Genomic DNA, 18,044 nt, shown 5'->3' with positions numbered 1-18,044 from the left:
CTGGGCAACAGAGCAAGATTCTGTGTCAAAAAAAAAAAAAAAAAAAGTGGAAGAAACAGTCCTTTGAGGGGGCCAAGGGCAAGCCAGGGGAACCAGTCCCTGGGAATCTAAGAAAGGCTATCTCCACTGTCCACTCATCTCACTATCAGAAGCACCTGATGGTTTGGACAGATGCCTTCGTCAAGCCACGACATTCTCTCCAGGTGCCAGCCCAGGGCTGGTGGCCCCATCTCATCCAGACACCTGCTTATGACTCCTGGGAGCCCCAAACCTCAGGCCCCCTCCCATGGCCCAGCGGTCCCAGCCATCCACAGCTTCTGCAGAGCCTCACAAACACCTCCGGGGTCTGCCCTCGCCTCTCCTACTTCCTCCTCTGCCCAAAACCAAGCTGCCCTCCTTGCACACTGGCTAGTGAGCCTGCACTCTGAGCCCACGCTCTGTGCCCTGAACGTGGTCTCTGGTCTTGGCAGCATCTCACCACACTCCTGGAATGTGGACACCTGAAAGGCAGGGACCACGCTCGCTAGGTACCTGTGTGCTGAACTGCCCCATTACTTGTCAGAAAAATTTAACATCGCCATTACCAAATATGCACTAAACATACCACCCGCTACACAAAATCAGAGTCCACGTGACCCAAAACTGAACTGGAGACAAGAAACACAGAGGGGTAGCTGTTTTAACCTAAGACGCAGCTTTTTATAATAAAAAGCACTTCGAAAGCTGGGCACTCCTAAAGTTGGGCTTGGTGGCACATGCCTATAATCCAAGCACTTTGGGAGGCCAAGGCAGGAGGATCACTTGAGGCCCGGAGTTCAAGATCAGGCTGGGCAATATAGTGAGACCACATCTCAACAAAAAATTTTTTATGATTAGCCAGGCATGGCGGCGCACACCTGTGGTCCCAGCTATCCAAGACGCGGAGGCAAGAGGATCGCTTGGGTCCAGGAGTTCAAGGCTGCAGTGAGCTATGATCACAACACTGCACTCCCGCCTGGGGGACAGAACAAGACCCTGTCTTAATAATAAAAATAAGACAAAATGCACTTCTAAAATGCACTCACCATTTCTAAATCTCCATCAGCAACTGCTCTTAGAAGTTTTTCTACCTTAATAAAAGAAACAAGAATGTTAGAAAAATGATTTCAATAATAATAGAAATAAACATTCAGAAAACCTATTGGCTTTCATTTTTCTCTTCATTTGTGGAGTTTTGACGTCTGATTTAGTATCCTTCAAACATGTCCCTAAAACTGCTGGGAGGCCATCCTAGGAAGTTGCTGGGGTGCACAGAACCCACTGTCATTTAGGGAATACAGCTAGTGCTCAACTTACGACCACGGTCAGGACCGCGGACCGGTCGTAACACGATTTGGTCGTAAGTTGAGTAGGCTATACGTACAGTTGAAATGGTGCACGCGGAGATGGTAGTGCTGCTGGAAGCTAGTCTGCACTGTCGTATGCCCACCTGGGCAATGTTTGTGCTGCCAGACGCGGAGCAGTCGTGGCTAGCGATTGTGGTCGTAAAGTCGAATAGTCGTAAGTTGCATAGGTGGTAAGTCGATCAATACCTGTATACACTGTAGCTTTATTGATGTGGAAAGGTGAGGCCACGGTTACCCTGGAGCACAAGTGCTTCCTAAGATGTGAGCCACCTCTATGACTTAGAAAAACATACGTAGCTAAGTACAGTGGCTCAGTCTGTAATCCCAGCACTTTGGGAGGCTACGCGCAGGAGTTTGAGGCTGCAGGGAGCTACGAGCATACTCAAATCACACAGCACTCCAGCCTGGGTGACACAGTGAGACCCTGTCTCAAAAAAAAAAAAAAAAAAGAAAAAGCGATACCAAACTCAGCCCTCACTATCTGCCAGCTGGGGCACCATGAGGGTGGACACCCCTCCCAGGAACTTCAGGTCTCCATTAGACTCTGGATCATGTCTCTTGGCTTTCTACACTGTTTTCCATGGAGCTAAGCTTACTGGGCCCCCCAAGAGCAGGTCATGCCTTGTGGGTGGTGGGACATTACAGTGGGGTCAGTGAGGGTTCAGCGCCCATGGGGGGGGCCATCAGAGGTGGTATATCTGTTCAACAGTCCCCCCTTCAGCTAAAGAATGAGGCAGACACTGAACAAGCTCTAAGGTAAGTTAAATGAAAAAAAAAAACAAAAAAAAAACAAAAAAACAGGCCATCAGTGAGCTTTTGCAAAATGCAAGGTGTACATGCATGCAAATGTCTACATAAATTTTGCAAGAAGTCAGGAACAACGACATCAGGCTCTCAGCAGAGGTGCTTACGGGGTGGGGACGGAAGGCAGAGAATGCTATGCAGATACTTTCGACAATGATCTGAACTCAGAACACGCATGGTGGCTCACACCTGTAATCCCAGCAATTTGGGAGGCCAAGGTGGCCAGGTAACTTGAGGACAGGTGCTCTAAAACAGCCTGGCCAACATGGTGAAACCCTTCTCTACTTAAAAAAAAAAAAAAAAATCAGCCAGATATGATGGCAGGCGCCTGAAATCCCAGATACTTGGGAGGCTGAAGCAGGAGAATTGCTTGAACCCAGGAGGTGGAGGTTGCAGTGAGCCAAGATCACTCCACTCCACTCCAGCCTGGGCGACAGAGCAAGACTCCGTCTCAAAAAATAAAAATAAAAATAGCCCAGGCGCATTGGCTCACGCCTGTAATCCCAGCATTTTGGGAGGCCAAGGCGGGCAGATCACCAGAGGTCAGGAGTTCGAGACCCGGCTGACCAACACAGTGAAACCCCATCTCTTCGAAAAATACAAAAAAAAAATTAGCTGGGCGTGGTGGCATATGCCTGTAATCCCAGCTACCTGGGAGGTTGAGGCAGGAGAATTGCCTGAACCTGGGAGTCAGTGGTTGCAGTGAGCCGAGATCACGCCATCACACTTCAGCCTGGGCAACTGAGCAAGACTCCATCTCAAAAAAATAAAAATAAAATGATCTGAAATCAGTGGACCTTTACATGACCTGACTTGCATTTTTCTTAGCCTATCCCCTCTCTAATATGCAAACACACTCTACCACACCAACTGCTGCTCGGGAAGCGGCCAACGGAAGGGCACACCACAGCGCACAGCACTGCGAGATGCTGCTGGGCCTAGCTCAAGGGCACCAACCTCGGCCACCGCAGACCAGCAGCAGCCCCAGAACGGGCAAGCAGCCTGAGAGGGTGGCCCTCGTCAGGCCACAGCTCTTCTGCTGGCCGCCACTGCCTGGGGCCGCCAAGGCCTCCCCCACCACCCCATCCTCCCTCTGGAAGCCTTACCTCTCTGTAGTCCTTCTTGGGCTCCTCCTGCCTTGAGCTGGATGACATGGAGGAGAAGCTGGAAACGGAGGACTCTTGGCTGATGGAGTCCACGGAGCACTGCGGGGACTGCACAGGGGCCTGCAGCAAGGGAGCCCCGAAGGGAAAGAAGACAGGGCACACGGATACGTGAGGACCAGAGAAGGCATCCTTGGTCTCCAAGGCAACCAACCGGCTCCGCCCAGGTGACTTACCTCGGATGACTTCTGCTTCCTCTTGAAGGACAGATGATGGGCTTCCATTACAGACAGAATCTAGGAGAAAAAGGGGAGTTCATTAACAAGTTATGCATGAAAGAAACCACCCTCACGATGTCCAGAACTGGCCGAGTCAGATTCTAGACACTGAGGGTGACGTAATGGGAAACGGGATTTCTATCACGTCCTGCTCCCTCCCCATTCCTGCCCCTGCGGAGCCTGGTTTCTGCCCCCTCCATCTGGCAATAAATCAACAGCACTCAGCAGCCAGAACAATGCTGGCAGCAGCTCCTGGAACAACCCTGAGAAAGATGCCCACTCAAACCGAAAGTAACATAAATCGGTAAAACCCATTAACGATGAGGTCCCACATGCAGCAGGAAGGGTGCAAGCCACGCCCTGAGCTCAGGCACTAATGCACAATTTGTCTAGGAGGCCAAGGCCGTGGCTATGGACATCCACAGCTACAGACATCAATCTTTCAAAGTCATCTTGCCCCTCAGAGATGAGAAGAGCTACCTTTGAGTTTAATGCACACTTGAGGGGTGTCTCCTTCAGTCTGTTCTGGATCTCAGTGGACGCTCCATTCTGCAGCAATGTCTCTATGATGCCTTGGTAGCCCCAGCGAGCAGCAATGTGTAGAGGGGTGTCTCCTTTCTCGTTGCCAATGTCAAGTCTGCACGACTCCACGTCGTAGTAGACCAGAGCCTTCACACACTGCAGAGAGATGGGAAACAGCGTCGCTCATGGACGCACCAAGCCTCGCCAAGGTCTGTACTCTCCTCGGCCTCCGTCCACGTCTTCATTCAAGCAAGGCTCCACTCACCAAGCAAATGTGCAGATGGAACTCAGGGTTGTCACAGTATCTGATCAGGACACCTCCTTTTTTCTTTTTCTTTTTTTTTTTTTGAGACAGGGCCTCTGTTATCCAGGCTGCAGTGCAGTGGTGCAGTAATAGCTCACTGCAGCCTTGAATTCCTGGGCTTACACAATCCTCCCACCTCAGCCTCCTGAGCAGCTGGGACTACAAGCACGTACCACCATGCCTGGATGTTTTTAATTTTTTTTTGTAGAGATGGCGTCTCGTTCTGTTGCCAGGCATGTCTCAAACTCTGGGCTCAAGCAATCTTCCCACCTCAGCCTCCCATAGTATTGGAATTACAGATGTGAACCATCGCGCAACCTCTGCCTCCTGAGTTCAAGCGATTCTCCCACCTCAGCCTCCTGAGTAGCTGGGATTATAGGTGTGTGCCACCACATGCAGCTAATTTTTGTATTTTTTTGGTACAGACGGGGTTTCACGATGTTGGCCAGGCTGGTCTTGAACCCCTGACCTCAGGCGATCCACCTGCCTGGGTCTCCCAAAGTGCTGGATTATAGGTGCAAGCCACGGTGCCCGGCCAACAGAGGCTGTTTGAAGCTCACCCTGCTCTCCTCTGGACTCTACCTGTGCTTTTGCTGATGTTGTTTTGCGTCCTTCTGCTGTGACAAACCACAGCTGTGAATGCAACTGTATGCTGAGTTCTGTGAGTCCTCCCAGCCAATCACTGAGCCCAGGGGGGGTCTTGGAGGCCACTGACATGACACACAATAGATCGCTGCAGCTATTAAAGAATGTGCTAGATGGCCGGGCACGGTGGCTCATGCCCATAATTCCAGCACTTTGGGAGGCTGAGGCAGGCAGATCACCTGAGATCAGGAGTTTGAGATCAGCCTGGTAAACGCAGTAAAACTCCGTCTCTACTAAAAATACAAGAAGTAGCTGGGTGTGGTGGTAGGTGCCTGTAATCCCAGCTACTTGGGAGGCTGAGGCAGGAGAATTGGTTGAACCCAGGAGGCCGAGGTTGCAGTGAGCCAAAGTCATGCCACTGCACTCCAGCCTGGCAACAAAACAAAGCCTTGTCTCAAAAAAAAAAAAAAAAAATTTTATTTTTTCTAATTTTAAAAAATAAAAAATAAAGACCAGGTGCAGTGGCTCACTCCTAGCATCCCAGCACTTTGGGAGGCTGAGGTGGGCAGATCACTTGAGGCCAGGAGTTCTAGACCAGCCTGGCCAACATGGAAGAACCCTGACTTTACTAAAAATATAAAAATTAGCTGGGCTTGGGGGCGCACGCCTATAATCCCAACCACTCAGAGGCTGAGGTGGGAGAATCGCTTGAACCCGGGAGGCGGAGGTTATAGTGAGCCAAGAGCGTGTCACTGCACTCCAGCCTGGGTGACATAGTGAGGCCCTGTCTCAAACATAAAGAAATAATAAAAACAGAAAATGTAAAAATTGAATATGTGCACAAGTAAGAACCAGACGGTGGCAAGGATAAATGAGGACGATTTTACCTGAGGATAAGATAATGAGCAACTAGTTTTAACTTTCTGTTACTTCAATACGGCATCTGTGGTAGATTCAACATTATTATTTTTTTTTTTTTTGAGATGGAGTCTCGCTCTGTCATCCAGGCTGGAGTGCAGTGGCGCAATCTTGGCTCACTGCAACCTCCGCCTCCCGGATTCAAGCGATTCTTGTGCCTCGGCCTCCCGAGTAGCTGGGATGACAGGCACCCACCACCACACCCAGCTAATTTTTGTATTTGTAGTTGAGACAGGGTTTCACCATGTTGGTCAAGCTGGTTTTGAACTCCTGACCTCAGGTGATCTGCCCGCCTCAGCCTCCCAAAGTGCTGGGATTACAGGCATGAGCCACCACGCCCGGCCTAACATTCTTTTAAGTTAAAAAAATTCACACACCCAATGTTCCAATAATTATTGACACAAAATAGGTTAGACTAATGAGACATCTCGACTTCTCTACGAGTGGGAAAGAGTGAGCGCAACCCCCCGCCCCGCACCCTGGGAACAGCAAGGGCCACTCACGTCCTCGTGGCCGTAGGTGCAGGCCAGGTGGAGCGGCGTGTTCCCGTTGTTGTCCTGCACTTCCGCGCTGGCCTTGTAGTGCAGCAGCAGCAGCTGCAGAGACAAAGGAAGGTGATGAGCAGGGCCCAGCTCCCTCCCCGGGAGGCCCGGCCTCCAGTCTTAGCACGGGGAGGTCGTTTGTTCCTGTCTTCAATCTTACTTATGCTACTATTCAAACTATACCAACACCCATCCTTCCTGACAGAGTTTAGAGACTGAAGAAAAAAGTCTAAAGCCCTACACTTTCTTCCCCCAGGTGATTAGGAAGTTTTTCTTTTTAGAGAGAGGGTCAAGTTCTGTCACCCAGGCTGACGTGCAGTGGCACGATCACTGCTCATTACAGCCTCGAACTGCTAGGATCTAACGAACCTCCCGCCTCAGCCTCTCAAGTTGCTGGGACTACAGGTGCGCACCACCATGTCCAGATAATTTACGTTTTTTTTTTCTTTGTAGAGGCAGGGTCTCCCTAGGTTGCCCGGGCTGGTCTTGAACTCCTGGGCTCAACTCATCTTCCTGCTTTGACCTCCCAAAGCGCTGGGATTACAGGCGTTGAGCCACCACGTCTGGCCAGGAAGTTTCAAATCTAAACCTAACAATCTTGTCCAGGAGACCCAGAAAGGTGGGATCAGTCCCTGGATTCCCTCACGACTGCCACAGCAGAGCTGGTGTGGGACGAGGGAGGCACAGTACCAGGAGACGGGGGCGCAGCGTAGCCAGCACCACTGTACCATCACCACGCAGGACCAGGCCCACAGCCCGCCGCAAAGGCACCACTGCTCACCGTCACACTCTGGTAGCCCTTCTGACAGGCCAGGTGGAGCGGAGTGGCCCCGTGGTAGTCTGTGGCATTCACCACAGCACCCTTGGAAACCAGGAGGTCGATGAGAGATGCCTGCCCTACAGAGGAGAAGGATGTCATGATGGCGAGGGCAGGCGCAGAGGCCTTGCACACCTTAATTATAAAACCATACACTACTGCACCCTTCTCGTCCTGGGCATGAAACACACGATAGATACTTTTTCTGCTAGAGAGGAACTACGGCTAATATCAAATAAGGCTCTGCAGACTCTGGACACATGGGGTGGCCCTTGGAGGGGACCCAGCCAAAGTCCACATCTCAGCAATAGAAAATAATCGAAAAGAGCCTTAGACAGCTACAGATTCCATGACTCATCGTTCATAAGATGGAGTATTATGCAGCCATTAAAAATACTGCCAAGGAAATACATTCTTGTATAGTGCTAAGGGAAAAACTGCACACAACAGAACACTATGAGCCCTAGAGCACTACACACTTTATGCACCCACACATCCACACAGCATGCAGAAACCCCAGACACTCATCAGTCACAGTGATCTCTGGGAGACAGGGAAGGCCGGGGACTCTGGAGGACCTTACACTTTCCATCTTCAATGTGCACTTTATTTATTTTTATTTTATTTTAGACAGAGTCTTGCTCAGTTGCCCAGGCTGGAATGCAGTGGTGCAATCTCAGCTCACTGCAACTTCTGCCTCCTGGGTTCAAGCAATTCTCCTGCCTCAGCCTCCCAAGTAGCTGGGATTACAGGCATGCACCACCATGCCCGGCCAATTTTTATATTTTTAGTAGACACAGGATTTCTCCATGTTGGTCAGGTTGGTCTCGAACTCTCGACCTCAGGTGATCCACCCGCCTCCGCTTCCCAAAGTGCTGGCATTATAGGCATGAGCCACCGTGCCGGGGCAATAAAATAATTTCTTAAAGGCAAGGCCAGAAGAACTGCAAGCAGACGATTCTGAGACCATTCTCATAGCTCAGACTCAAGCCTTTCCCTTCTGCGTCCCCAGCCCAGGGCAGTGTTAGGGAGTGTCTCCATGCCATGGGAACCACGCAGCGGGGCTCACCCAGCGCAGGAGGCAGCACGCTGGCCATCGAGGCCTCCGGAACATTTGCTCCTCTTCTCCTTCCGGCCCTTGGAGGGTGGACCCACGATGTGGCCCCAACTGCCAACCCCCTGCCCATCAGCCAGGCCTCTCTGCTGGGTCACCCTGGGCACCATCCCTTTGCTGTGACAGCCCTTAGGGGCCAGCCCAGGACCACATACCACAGAGAGCAGCCACATGGAGAGGGGTGTGCCCCCTGTCATCTCTGGAGAATGGAGTGACAACTGAGGGATCGTTCAACCTCCTAAAATACAGAAAGGCACAGAAAACAACACGTGGGAATGGTGCTGCCGCGCCTCTCCCTGCCCAGGTACATATGCAGGTACCATGGACAGAAGGCGGCTCCCAGGATCCCACCCAAGATTTGCATGTCCCGCACTGTCCCAGGGCTCCCCCAGCGTGACAACAGAGGTACCTGGCCCTGGAGTCTCTCCCCCACCAACCCTTTAGGCCTCAACACCCAGCAAAAGAGCCTGACAAAGATAACAGGAAACCAAAAATGTTATTGAAAAACTGACATGCCTCCCATCCTAAAACCCCCTTTCTGAGGCTGGGGCAGGCCCTATAACCAGCCTACCCTGGCAGCCAGCCCACTGATGGGCAAGTGTTTTGACAACCTCTAACCCATCTGATTCTCCAAAGGGGCAGATGTTATCAACTCCACTCTACGGCACAGGCAGCTGGGGGGCAGGGCGCACAGCTCTTATCTGCAGTCACACGGCACACAGTGGAGAAGTTCCAGGGGGCCTCCTGTCTCCTGCTGCCTGGCACACAGAGCCCCCCCCCAGCACCCTCTTACCCAGAGACAAGTCTCTCGCAGTCGTCGCAGAAGCACAGAGGGTGACACATCTTTTGGACGGCATCTTTATCGTGGTCTTCTTGGCTCAGAAGTCTCTCCACTTCTTTCTGGTTACCTGATGCGATATGCTGAAAAGTGACATCCAAGACGCTATCCACGTGCAGGAGTTACTCGATTATTAAGGGTGGATTTTTTGAGTCTTTTTTTTTTTTTTTTGAGACAGTCTAGCTCTGTCGCCCAGGCTGGAGTGCAGTGGCACAATCTCAGCTGACTGCAACTTCCACCTCCCGGGTTCAAGCGATCCTCCTGCCTCAGCCTCCCAAGTAGCTGGGGCTACAGGCGCCCGCCACCATGCCCAGCTAATTTTTGTATTTTTAGTAGAGACGGGTTTTCGCCATGTTGGCCAGACTGGTCTTGAACTCCTGACCACAAGTAATCCACCCACCTCAGCCTCCCAAAGTGCTGGGATTACAGGCATGAGCCACCCGCGCCTGGCTGAGAGTCCTTTTAGAAACGCTCATCTATGTGTTGGTGGATGAAATGATTTGATCTCCTGCATGTCCTTCATAATCATCTTGGCAGTAGGGAAAGGGGATGGGGGGAGATGAAACCACTGCGTAATGATGGCCTGCTGACTACTACACTCTATTTCTGGAAATGATAAAAGTCTTCCATGATCAAAAAAGCAACGTGCCTGGCGAGGTGGCTCACACCTGTAATCCCAACACTTTAAGAGGCAAAGGTAGGCCGATTATTTGAGGTCAGGAGCTCAAGACCAGCCTGGCCAATATGGTGAAACCCCGTCACTACTAAAAATACAAAAATTAGCTGGGTGTGGTAACGGATGACTGTAATCCCAGCTACTTGGGAGGCTGACACAGGAGAATCACTTGAACCCAGGAGGTGGAGGTTACAGTGAGTTGAACCAAGATCATGCCACTGACGCCACTGCCTGGGTGACAGAGTAAGACTCTGTCTCAGAAAAAAAAAAAAAAAGTGACAAAATTCATAAAGCAATAGGAAAGGCAGGCAGACAACACATCTCTGAACATTAGTATGGATTTTGCCCCCTCACTAGAAAAAGCCTCAGTCCTGTTCCTCTTCTATTCTTTTTTCAGTGAATTATTACATGGTGATAAATAACAGAATTCATTGATCCATTCTTTTTTAGAAGGTCTTAATATGTTGCCCAGCTGGAATGCAGTGGCATGATCAGAGCTCACTGCAGCCTTGACCTCCGAGGCTCCAATGATCCTCCTGCCTCAGCCTCCCATATAGCTGGGACTACAGATGTACACCACCATGCCCAGCTTCATCTTGTATTTTTTTTTAAATTTATTATTATTCTTACTTTTGCAATGGACTAGGGATCCCTTCATTCTAATAGAGCTTCAGCTTGCAAAGGAAAGAGAACAGCTGCAATGAGCAGGAGACTCCATCAACACGCAAACCTGCCTTCCTGGACGTGCTCCTTCCTGGGACCCACTCTGGCTCCAGGTCACCTGGCCCCCAGGTCCCCAGGGGGCTGTCCTCGCCCAGTCCTCACTGCCTGCCCTGTGGGCACCTGAGTGGCCTGCCAGGGTCTGAGCAGGGAGCTGCCCCCCGTGCCAGGTGACCAGAACACCAGGAAGTCAGACACAGCATTCCCAACCCAGTGCACACACCCACAACCATCTGAGAGGGGCTCCTCCAGCCTGGGGAAGGCAACAGCTCTGCCAGGGCTGCCAGCAGAGGCACCGCTGAGCTGGCATGGAAGAACAAGTGGGATTTCAAGGAACTGAGAAATCGAAGGGCCCAGCACCCACACTTGTGCCACCCAGCACAGCAAAGCACAGCACTCTGGGGAGACGGGGAAACGTGCTGGGTCTCACCCTGCCACCCAGCTGGCGTGCAACGGCACAGTCACAGCTCACTGCAGCCTCCAACTCCTGGCCTCAAGTGATCCTTCCACCTCAGCCACCTGAGCAGCTAGGATTCCAGGTGCCCACCACAACGCCTGGCTAATTTTTGTATTTTTTTAATAGAGACAGTAGTCATTATGTTACCCAGGCTGGTCTCGGGCTTTTGGCCTCAACTGATCCTCCCACTTCGGCCTCCCAAAGTGCTATGATTACAAATGTAAGCCACCCCACCCGGCCTTGATCCCAAATTAAAAACCTCAGCATTCCCACCGCCCACTTTGAGCACAAAATGGAACTTTAGGGTTTATGCAGACCACCACCTGGATGGATTTTTTTTTCTTTTTTTGAGATGGAGTCTTTCTGTCACCCAGGCTGGAGTGCAATGGCACGATCTTGGCTCACTGCAACCTCCACCTTCTGGGTTAAAGTGATTCTCCTGCTTCAGCCTCCCAAGGAGTGAGATTACAGACATGCGCCACCACATCCAGCTCATTTTGTATTTTTGTTTGTTTGTTTGTTTGTTTTGAGATGGAGTTTCGCTCTTGTTACCCAGGCTGGAATGCAATGGCGCGATCTCGGCTCACCGCAATCTCCGCCTCCTGGGTTCAGGCAATTCTCCTGCCTCAGCCTCCTGAGTAGCTGGGATTACAGGCACGCGCCACCATGCCCAGCTAATTTTTTGTAGTTTTAGTAGAGACGGGGTTTCACCGTGTTGACCAGGATAGTCTCGATCTCTTGACCTCGTGATCCACCCGCCTCGGCCTCCCAAAGTGCTGGGATTACAGGTGTGAGCCACCGCGCCCGGCCATTTTGTATTTTTAGTAGAGACAGGGTTTCACCATGTTGGCGAGGCTGGTCTTGAACTCCTAACCTCAGGTGATCTGCCCGCTTTCCAAAGTGCTGAGACTACAGGCATGAGCCACCACACCCAGCCAACCCTGATGGATTTTACAGATGCCAAGAGATGCAGTGTTCCTCACCTACCTTTACCCACAGAGACATCTTGTTGTCTTACCTTAAACAGGCAGTCGGTGGGAGATGAAGCCATCTGAGACAGTAAGCTCATTCTCTGCTTAAGGAACAGCCTGTCACCACATCCCTCAGACTCCTGCAGGAAAAAAACCAAACACACGTTGGTGCAGATCCTTCAAAACACGGCACCCCAGCAACAGCCCGGGCTATCTCTTCCAGGGCAGCATCGGCCACGCCTCTTGCATCTCACAGAGGACCTGTCACTGAGACAAAGGACAGGCTAACATCAGGCTGGGAGAACGGCTTCCAGGAAAGTGGAGACTCCGACAGTTGCTCCCCGGAGGGGACAGGGCCGCGTGTACGTGTGGAATGTGCCGTCTCCAGCGTGGAATGCAGCGCGCACACACCATCGTCCTCCAGATGGAAGCCCACATTGCCCTGGCCTCCCTCCCTAAGTCTCTGACCTAACGCCTGCACAGCCCAATTCCCTGCTGTCTTATCTGGGGTCTTTGGGCAGGAAAGCCATTTCACAAGCTAGTCTCCATTTCCCAGTGTATACCAGCAGGAAGAGAGAGGGGTCTTGCTTTTTGGACGTGCTTATTAAATGATATGGCCGCCGGGCGCGGTGGCTCAAGCCTGTAATCCCAGCACTTTGGGAGGCCGAGGCGGGTGGATCACGAGGTCAAGAGATCGAGACCATCCTGGTCAACATAGTGAAACCCCGTCTCTACTAAAAATACAAAAAATTAGCTGGGCATGGTGGCGCGTGCCTGTAATCCCAGCTACTCAGGAGGCTGAGGCAGGAGAATTGCCTGAACCCAGGAGGCGGAGGTTGCGGTGAGCCGAGATTGCGCCATTGCACTCCAGCCTGGGTAACAAGAGCGAAACTCTGTCTCGAAAAAAAAAAAATAAATAAAAATAAATAAATGATATGGCCACATGGCCGGGCATGGTGGCTCACACCTATAATCCCAGCACTTTGGGAGGCTGAGGCAAACGAATCACCTGAGGTCAGGAGTTCGATACAAGCCTGACCAACATGGTAAAACCCTGTCTCTACTAAAAATACAAAAAATTAGCCAGGAATGGTAGTACATGCCTACAGTCCCAGCTACTTGGGAGACTGAGGCAGGAGAATCACTTGAACCCAGGAGGCAGAGGTTGCAGTGAGCTGAGATCACACCACTGCACTCTAGCCTGGGCAACCAAGTGAGACTCTGTCCCAATAATAAATAAACAGTTCAGGTGTGGTGGCTCGTACCTGTAACCCCAGCACTTTGGGAGGCTGAAGCAGGCAGATCACCTGAGGCCGGGAATTTGAGACCAACCTGGCCAACAAGTCAAAACCCTATCTCTACAAAAACGCATGGTGGTGCATGCCTGTAGTTCCAGCTGCTCTGGAGGCTGAGGCATGAGAATTACTTGAACCCAGGAGGCAGAGGTTGCAGAGAGCCAAGATTATGACAAAGCACTCCATCCTGGGTGACAGAGCAAGGCTCAGTCTCAAAAATAAATAAATAAAATGGCCATGAGGTCAAATCCAGAAGCCATGGGGGGGTGGGAATTCATGACACAGACAGAGATTAACTACTCCTGCCTCTCTCTGGGTGTTTAAGGATCCACCCCAATTAATAAGTTTAGATCTTCATATTGCTGGTAACGTCCGCCTAGATACAAAAATCTCGGGCTGGGTGCAGTGGCTCACTCCTATAATCCCAGCAGTTTGGGAGGCTAAGGCAGGAGGATCACTTGAGCCCAGGAGTTTGACACCAGCTGGGCAACACAGCAAGGCCCCACCTCTGCAAAAAAATAAAAAATTAGCCTAGTGTGGTCGTGCGTGCCTGTAGTCCCAGCTACACAGGAGGCTGAGGTGGGAGGATCACCTGAGCCCAGTTGGAGGCTGCAGTGAACCATGATCATGCCACTGTACTACAGCCTGGGTGACAGCAACACCCTGTCTCAAAAAAAAAAAAAAAAAAAAAAAAAAAAGGCAAGGGCCAGGCCCAGTGGTTCACGCCTGTAATCCTAGCACTTTGGGAGGCCGAGGTGGGTGGATCACTTGAGGTCAGGAGTTTGATACCAGTCTGGTCAACATGGTGAAACCCCCCCTCTACTAAAAATACAAAAATTAGCCGGGCGTGGTGGGAGGTGCCTGTAATCCCAACTATTCAGGAGGCTGAGGCAGGAGAATCACTTGAACCCGGAAGACGGATGTTGCAGTGAGCCGAGATCCTGCCACTGCCCTCCAGTCTGGTCGACAGAGCAAGATTACATCACACACACACACAAAAAGGCAAAACTCTACAGACACTTTTCATATTACTTTATGAAATAATTTCTAGCAAGATAGTTCAATGCACCCTTGAGCAACTGCAGCCAAATTGTCTAATGACAAATTCACTGCCTGAAAAAGGGTCTTGGTGAGAAGTAACGGGAATTTTTTTCAGCCAGCGGCTGCCAGAAGTCCACCAAACCCTGACAAATTTGTGGAATAAGGCTGTCTCTTTACAGCCCTCTAAGTTTTGACTTGGAGGTCCACCTGAAGATAGAGCTGACATCACCTCTAGGGACAGTCCGTCCCTGGGGTCCTCTGCCAAGCAGGATCCTCCCAGCCGTCCCCCAGGAGGGTTAACTTGGCAAAGGAACACCAGCACCCGAGAGTTAGAGGCGCTTCTGCCCCCAGCTGCTGCGTGCTATATAAACCTCTAACAATCCGCTTTACACCGCAATTTACGGCTGAGCAGCTTAGGGTCAGCAAAACATCACACATTGTTATCCACGTAAATCCAGCACTCTTTCCCCAACTCTGGGTAACGATTTAGACAGCAGTGATGAAGAGAGGTAGGTCTCCCAAGACTGAATCTTCACAGAAGAATGAGCTATAAGAAGAGGGGGAGCATCAACAAATATTTACTAGAGAAAGGGGTTAACCCTATTTATGAGAAGCCCAGTAACACAAGGAAGACCAGAAGCATGCAAAGCTGCAGCCGAGAATGGTACAGGTTCTTTTCTAGCTTCTTCTATTTCTTTTTTCTTTTCTGAGACAGGGTCTTGCTCTGTCTCCCAAGCTGGACTGCAGTGGTGCAATCACAGCTCACTGTAGCCTTGAACTACAGGGCCCAAGTGATCCTTCCACTTTAGCTTCCGAAGTAGCTGGGACTAAAGGCGTGCGCCACCATGCATGACTAATTTTTTGTAGAGATGGGGTCTCGCTACATTGCCCAGGCTGGTCTGGAACTCCTGGTCTCAGGGGATCCTCGTGCCTCAGCCTCCCAAAGTGCTGTGATTGCAGATGTGAGTGACCAGGCCCAACCCAGATTTTTTCAAAGATCTCTCTTTTTTTCCATTCACAAAGGTAACACTAGAGTCAGCCCAGTAATTTATTTTCAGAAAGCTGAAGTCTTCATTTATATACATGCTACGCTTAACGAACGTTGACTGGGTGTGGTGGCTGAGGCCTGTAATCCCAGCACTTTGGGAAGCTGAGATGGGAGGATCACTTTGAGTGCAGGAGTTGGAGGCTGCAGTGAGCTAGGATCATACCACTGCACTCCACCCTGGGTGACAGAGCGAGATCCTGTCTCTAAGGAAAAAAAAATGTTTACGGTCATCTCAAGTATAATTACATCTTGCAGAGAAAATTTCCGTGAAACTACATTATATAAAATCAATAGTAAAATCTAACTTGATGTACTCACATTTAGTCCTTAATACTTTTCAGAAGCCTCTTCTGCTGTGAGGAGATACACTTGGGCTATTTCCCTAAGAAACACCATACATAGCAATGACTCTCCACATTCCTAAATGGAACGTCATTACTTAAATCAGTGAGTGGCTAAGACAGAGGCCATAATACAGACAGAATCACAACGCTCATGTCACAAATGACAAGGAAGCCATGACATCTGCTCTGTCAATTACAGGCCACTGTAAACACCAGCATCTCTCAATACCTGCAGGGCGGGCTTCGCAGCCAGCCATAGAGACAATGCACACCTGTCCTAAGGTTTCACCAGAATCAATCACACTCCAAGTGGGAGGGCAGGACCACGGTCCGACACCCCGACAAGAGGGGTGCCTTGGGCTGTGACCCTCCCTTGACCATCCAAACACAACACTATCCCTAGGGGCATCCTTACACTCCAGATGCAGAGACAAACAGATGTGCCCAAGACATCTGTTTAAGCCCACAGAGGGACTGGACTCAGGTCAGGAGCAGTGGCTGGCGCCTGTAATCCAAGCACTTGGGGAGGCTGTGGCAGGTGGATCACTTGAGGTCAGGGGTTTGAGACCAGCCTGGCCAACATGGCAAAATCCCGTATCTACAAAAATACAAAAATTAGGGCCAGGCATGGTGGCTCACGCCTCTAATCCCAGAGCTTTGGGAGTCCGAGGTGGGCGGATCACCTGAGGTCAGAACTTAGAGACCAGCCTGACCAACATGGAGAAACTCCATCTCTACTAAAAATACAAAATTAAGGCCGGGCGTGGTGGCTCAAGCCTGTAATCCCAGCACTTTGGGAGGCCGAGGCGGGTGGATCACGAGGTCAAGAGATCGAGACCATCCTGGTCAACATGGTGAAACCCCGTCTCTACCAAAAAATACAAAAAATTAGCTGGGCATGGTGGTGCGTGCCTGTAATCCCAGCTACTCAGGAGGCTGAGGCAGGATAATTGCCTGAACCCAGGAGACGGAGGTTGCGGTGAGCCGAGATCGCGCCATTGCACTCCAGCCTGGGTAACATGAGTGAAACTCCGTCTCAAAAAAAAAAACAAAAAACAAAAATACAAAATTAGCCAGGTGTGGTGGTACATGCCTGTAATCCCAGCTACTTGGGAGGCTGAGGCAGGAGAATTGCTTGAACCTGGTAGGCAGAGGTTGCAATGGGCCAAGATCGCACCACTGCACTATCGCCTGGAAAACAAGAGCAAAACTCCATGCCCAAAACAAAAACAAAACAAAACAATTAGCAGGGCATAGTGGTGTGTGCCTGCAGTCCCAGCTATTTGGGAGACTGAGGCAGGAGAATCGCTTGAACCTGGGAGATGGAAATTGCAGTGAGCCGAGATCTCACCACTGCACTCCAGCCTGGGTGACACAGCAAGACTCACTCTCGAAAACAGGAAAAAAAGGACTGGCACCAGCATGAGAGGCAACCTCTCAAATACTACTCCCAATCTGCCTGCAGTATTTTCTGAAATAAAAGGTGTAAGAGGCGTGAGAAGCCGACAGATACTGTTAGGTCAGCCACCTCCTTACAGTCTGGCAAAGGCCTCCACGTGATGACCTTCCTGACTCAGTGCCACAGAAAGTAAGAAAGCAGAAGAGAGCCACACCACGGGAGTAGCAAGGGGATGGGAGCATCTTCGAGAGGTGGACACCTCCCTCCAGAGACACCCTGGGCCCAGCAAGGAGCAGCAGACTGGTTCCTCTGCAGGGTGGGAAAGCCGGCAAGGAAGTGAACTCTCAGAGCAATCAAGGCGAAAGCAGCGGAGGGCAGGGCAGACAGCACTGCAGACATGGTGAGAGCAGCACAGCTCCCAGAGCCTCACGGAAAACAAGTCAGACTCACAACTCTTACTCCCCAGCCACAGAAATGAACAGAAATTCTGATGCTGCACACGCATAGGCAGAGACACAAGGGCACACACATACCTACATTTTTTTTTTCTAATTTTTTTTTTTTTTTGTAGAGCTGGAGTCTTACTATGTTGCCCACACTGGTCTCCAACTCCTGGCCTCGGGTGATCCTTGCACTGCTGCCCCTGTGACCCACCGCCGTGACCTGGGAAAACCTTGCACTGCCGCACCTGTGACCCACCGCTGTGGCCGGGGAAGGCCTTGCACTGCTGTACCTGTGACCTACTGCCGTGGCTGGGGAAGGCCTTGCACTGCTGCACCTGTGACCCACCACTGTGACCTGGGAAAACCTTGCACTGCTGTACCTGTGACCCACCGCCGTGGCCGAGGAAGGCCTTGCACTGCTGTACCTGTGACCCACCACC

The 18,044-nt window shown here is 51.0% G+C and overlaps 1 protein-coding gene and 1 long non-coding RNA gene across 8 annotated transcripts in view; both read right to left on the bottom strand.

The window, feature by feature from the left end:
- The window catches only part of ANKRD27 (ankyrin repeat domain 27), a 72,900-nt gene that overhangs the window by 17,669 nt on the left and 37,187 nt on the right, over window positions 1-18,044 (bottom strand). For all 7 annotated transcript variants that reach the window (XM_032249150.1, XM_032249152.1, XM_032249151.1 and 4 more), the window contains 9 exons: window positions 12,082-12,174; window positions 9,166-9,293; window positions 8,528-8,610; window positions 7,223-7,338; window positions 6,403-6,495; window positions 4,051-4,248; window positions 3,529-3,588; window positions 3,296-3,415; window positions 1,065-1,109 (listed from right to left, as the gene is read on the bottom strand). In XM_032249150.1, coding sequence (XP_032105041.1) covers window positions 1,065-1,109; window positions 3,296-3,415; window positions 3,529-3,588; window positions 4,051-4,248; window positions 6,403-6,495; window positions 7,223-7,338; window positions 8,528-8,610; window positions 9,166-9,293; window positions 12,082-12,174 — 936 coding nt within the window. The remainder of the gene's footprint in view (window positions 1-1,064; window positions 1,110-3,295; window positions 3,416-3,528; window positions 3,589-4,050; window positions 4,249-6,402; window positions 6,496-7,222; window positions 7,339-8,527; window positions 8,611-9,165; window positions 9,294-12,081; window positions 12,175-18,044) is intronic.
- Window positions 17,700-18,044, bottom strand: part of LOC116530788 — a 1,094-nt gene continuing 749 nt past the window's right edge. Inside the window, exon 2 of the long non-coding RNA XR_004260127.1 lies at window positions 17,700-18,029. This is a non-coding gene — a long non-coding RNA (uncharacterized LOC116530788). The remainder of the gene's footprint in view (window positions 18,030-18,044) is intronic.

Source organism: Sapajus apella, unplaced genomic scaffold (genome assembly GCF_009761245.1).
Source record: "Sapajus apella isolate SASKATOON/1434 unplaced genomic scaffold, GSC_monkey_1.0 scaffold68, whole genome shotgun sequence".
In the NCBI taxonomy this organism is placed as follows: Eukaryota; Metazoa; Chordata; class Mammalia; order Primates; family Cebidae; genus Sapajus; species Sapajus apella.
The sequence above is the reverse complement of the archived record's forward strand: the minus strand, read 5'-3'. Positions and strand labels throughout refer to the sequence as shown.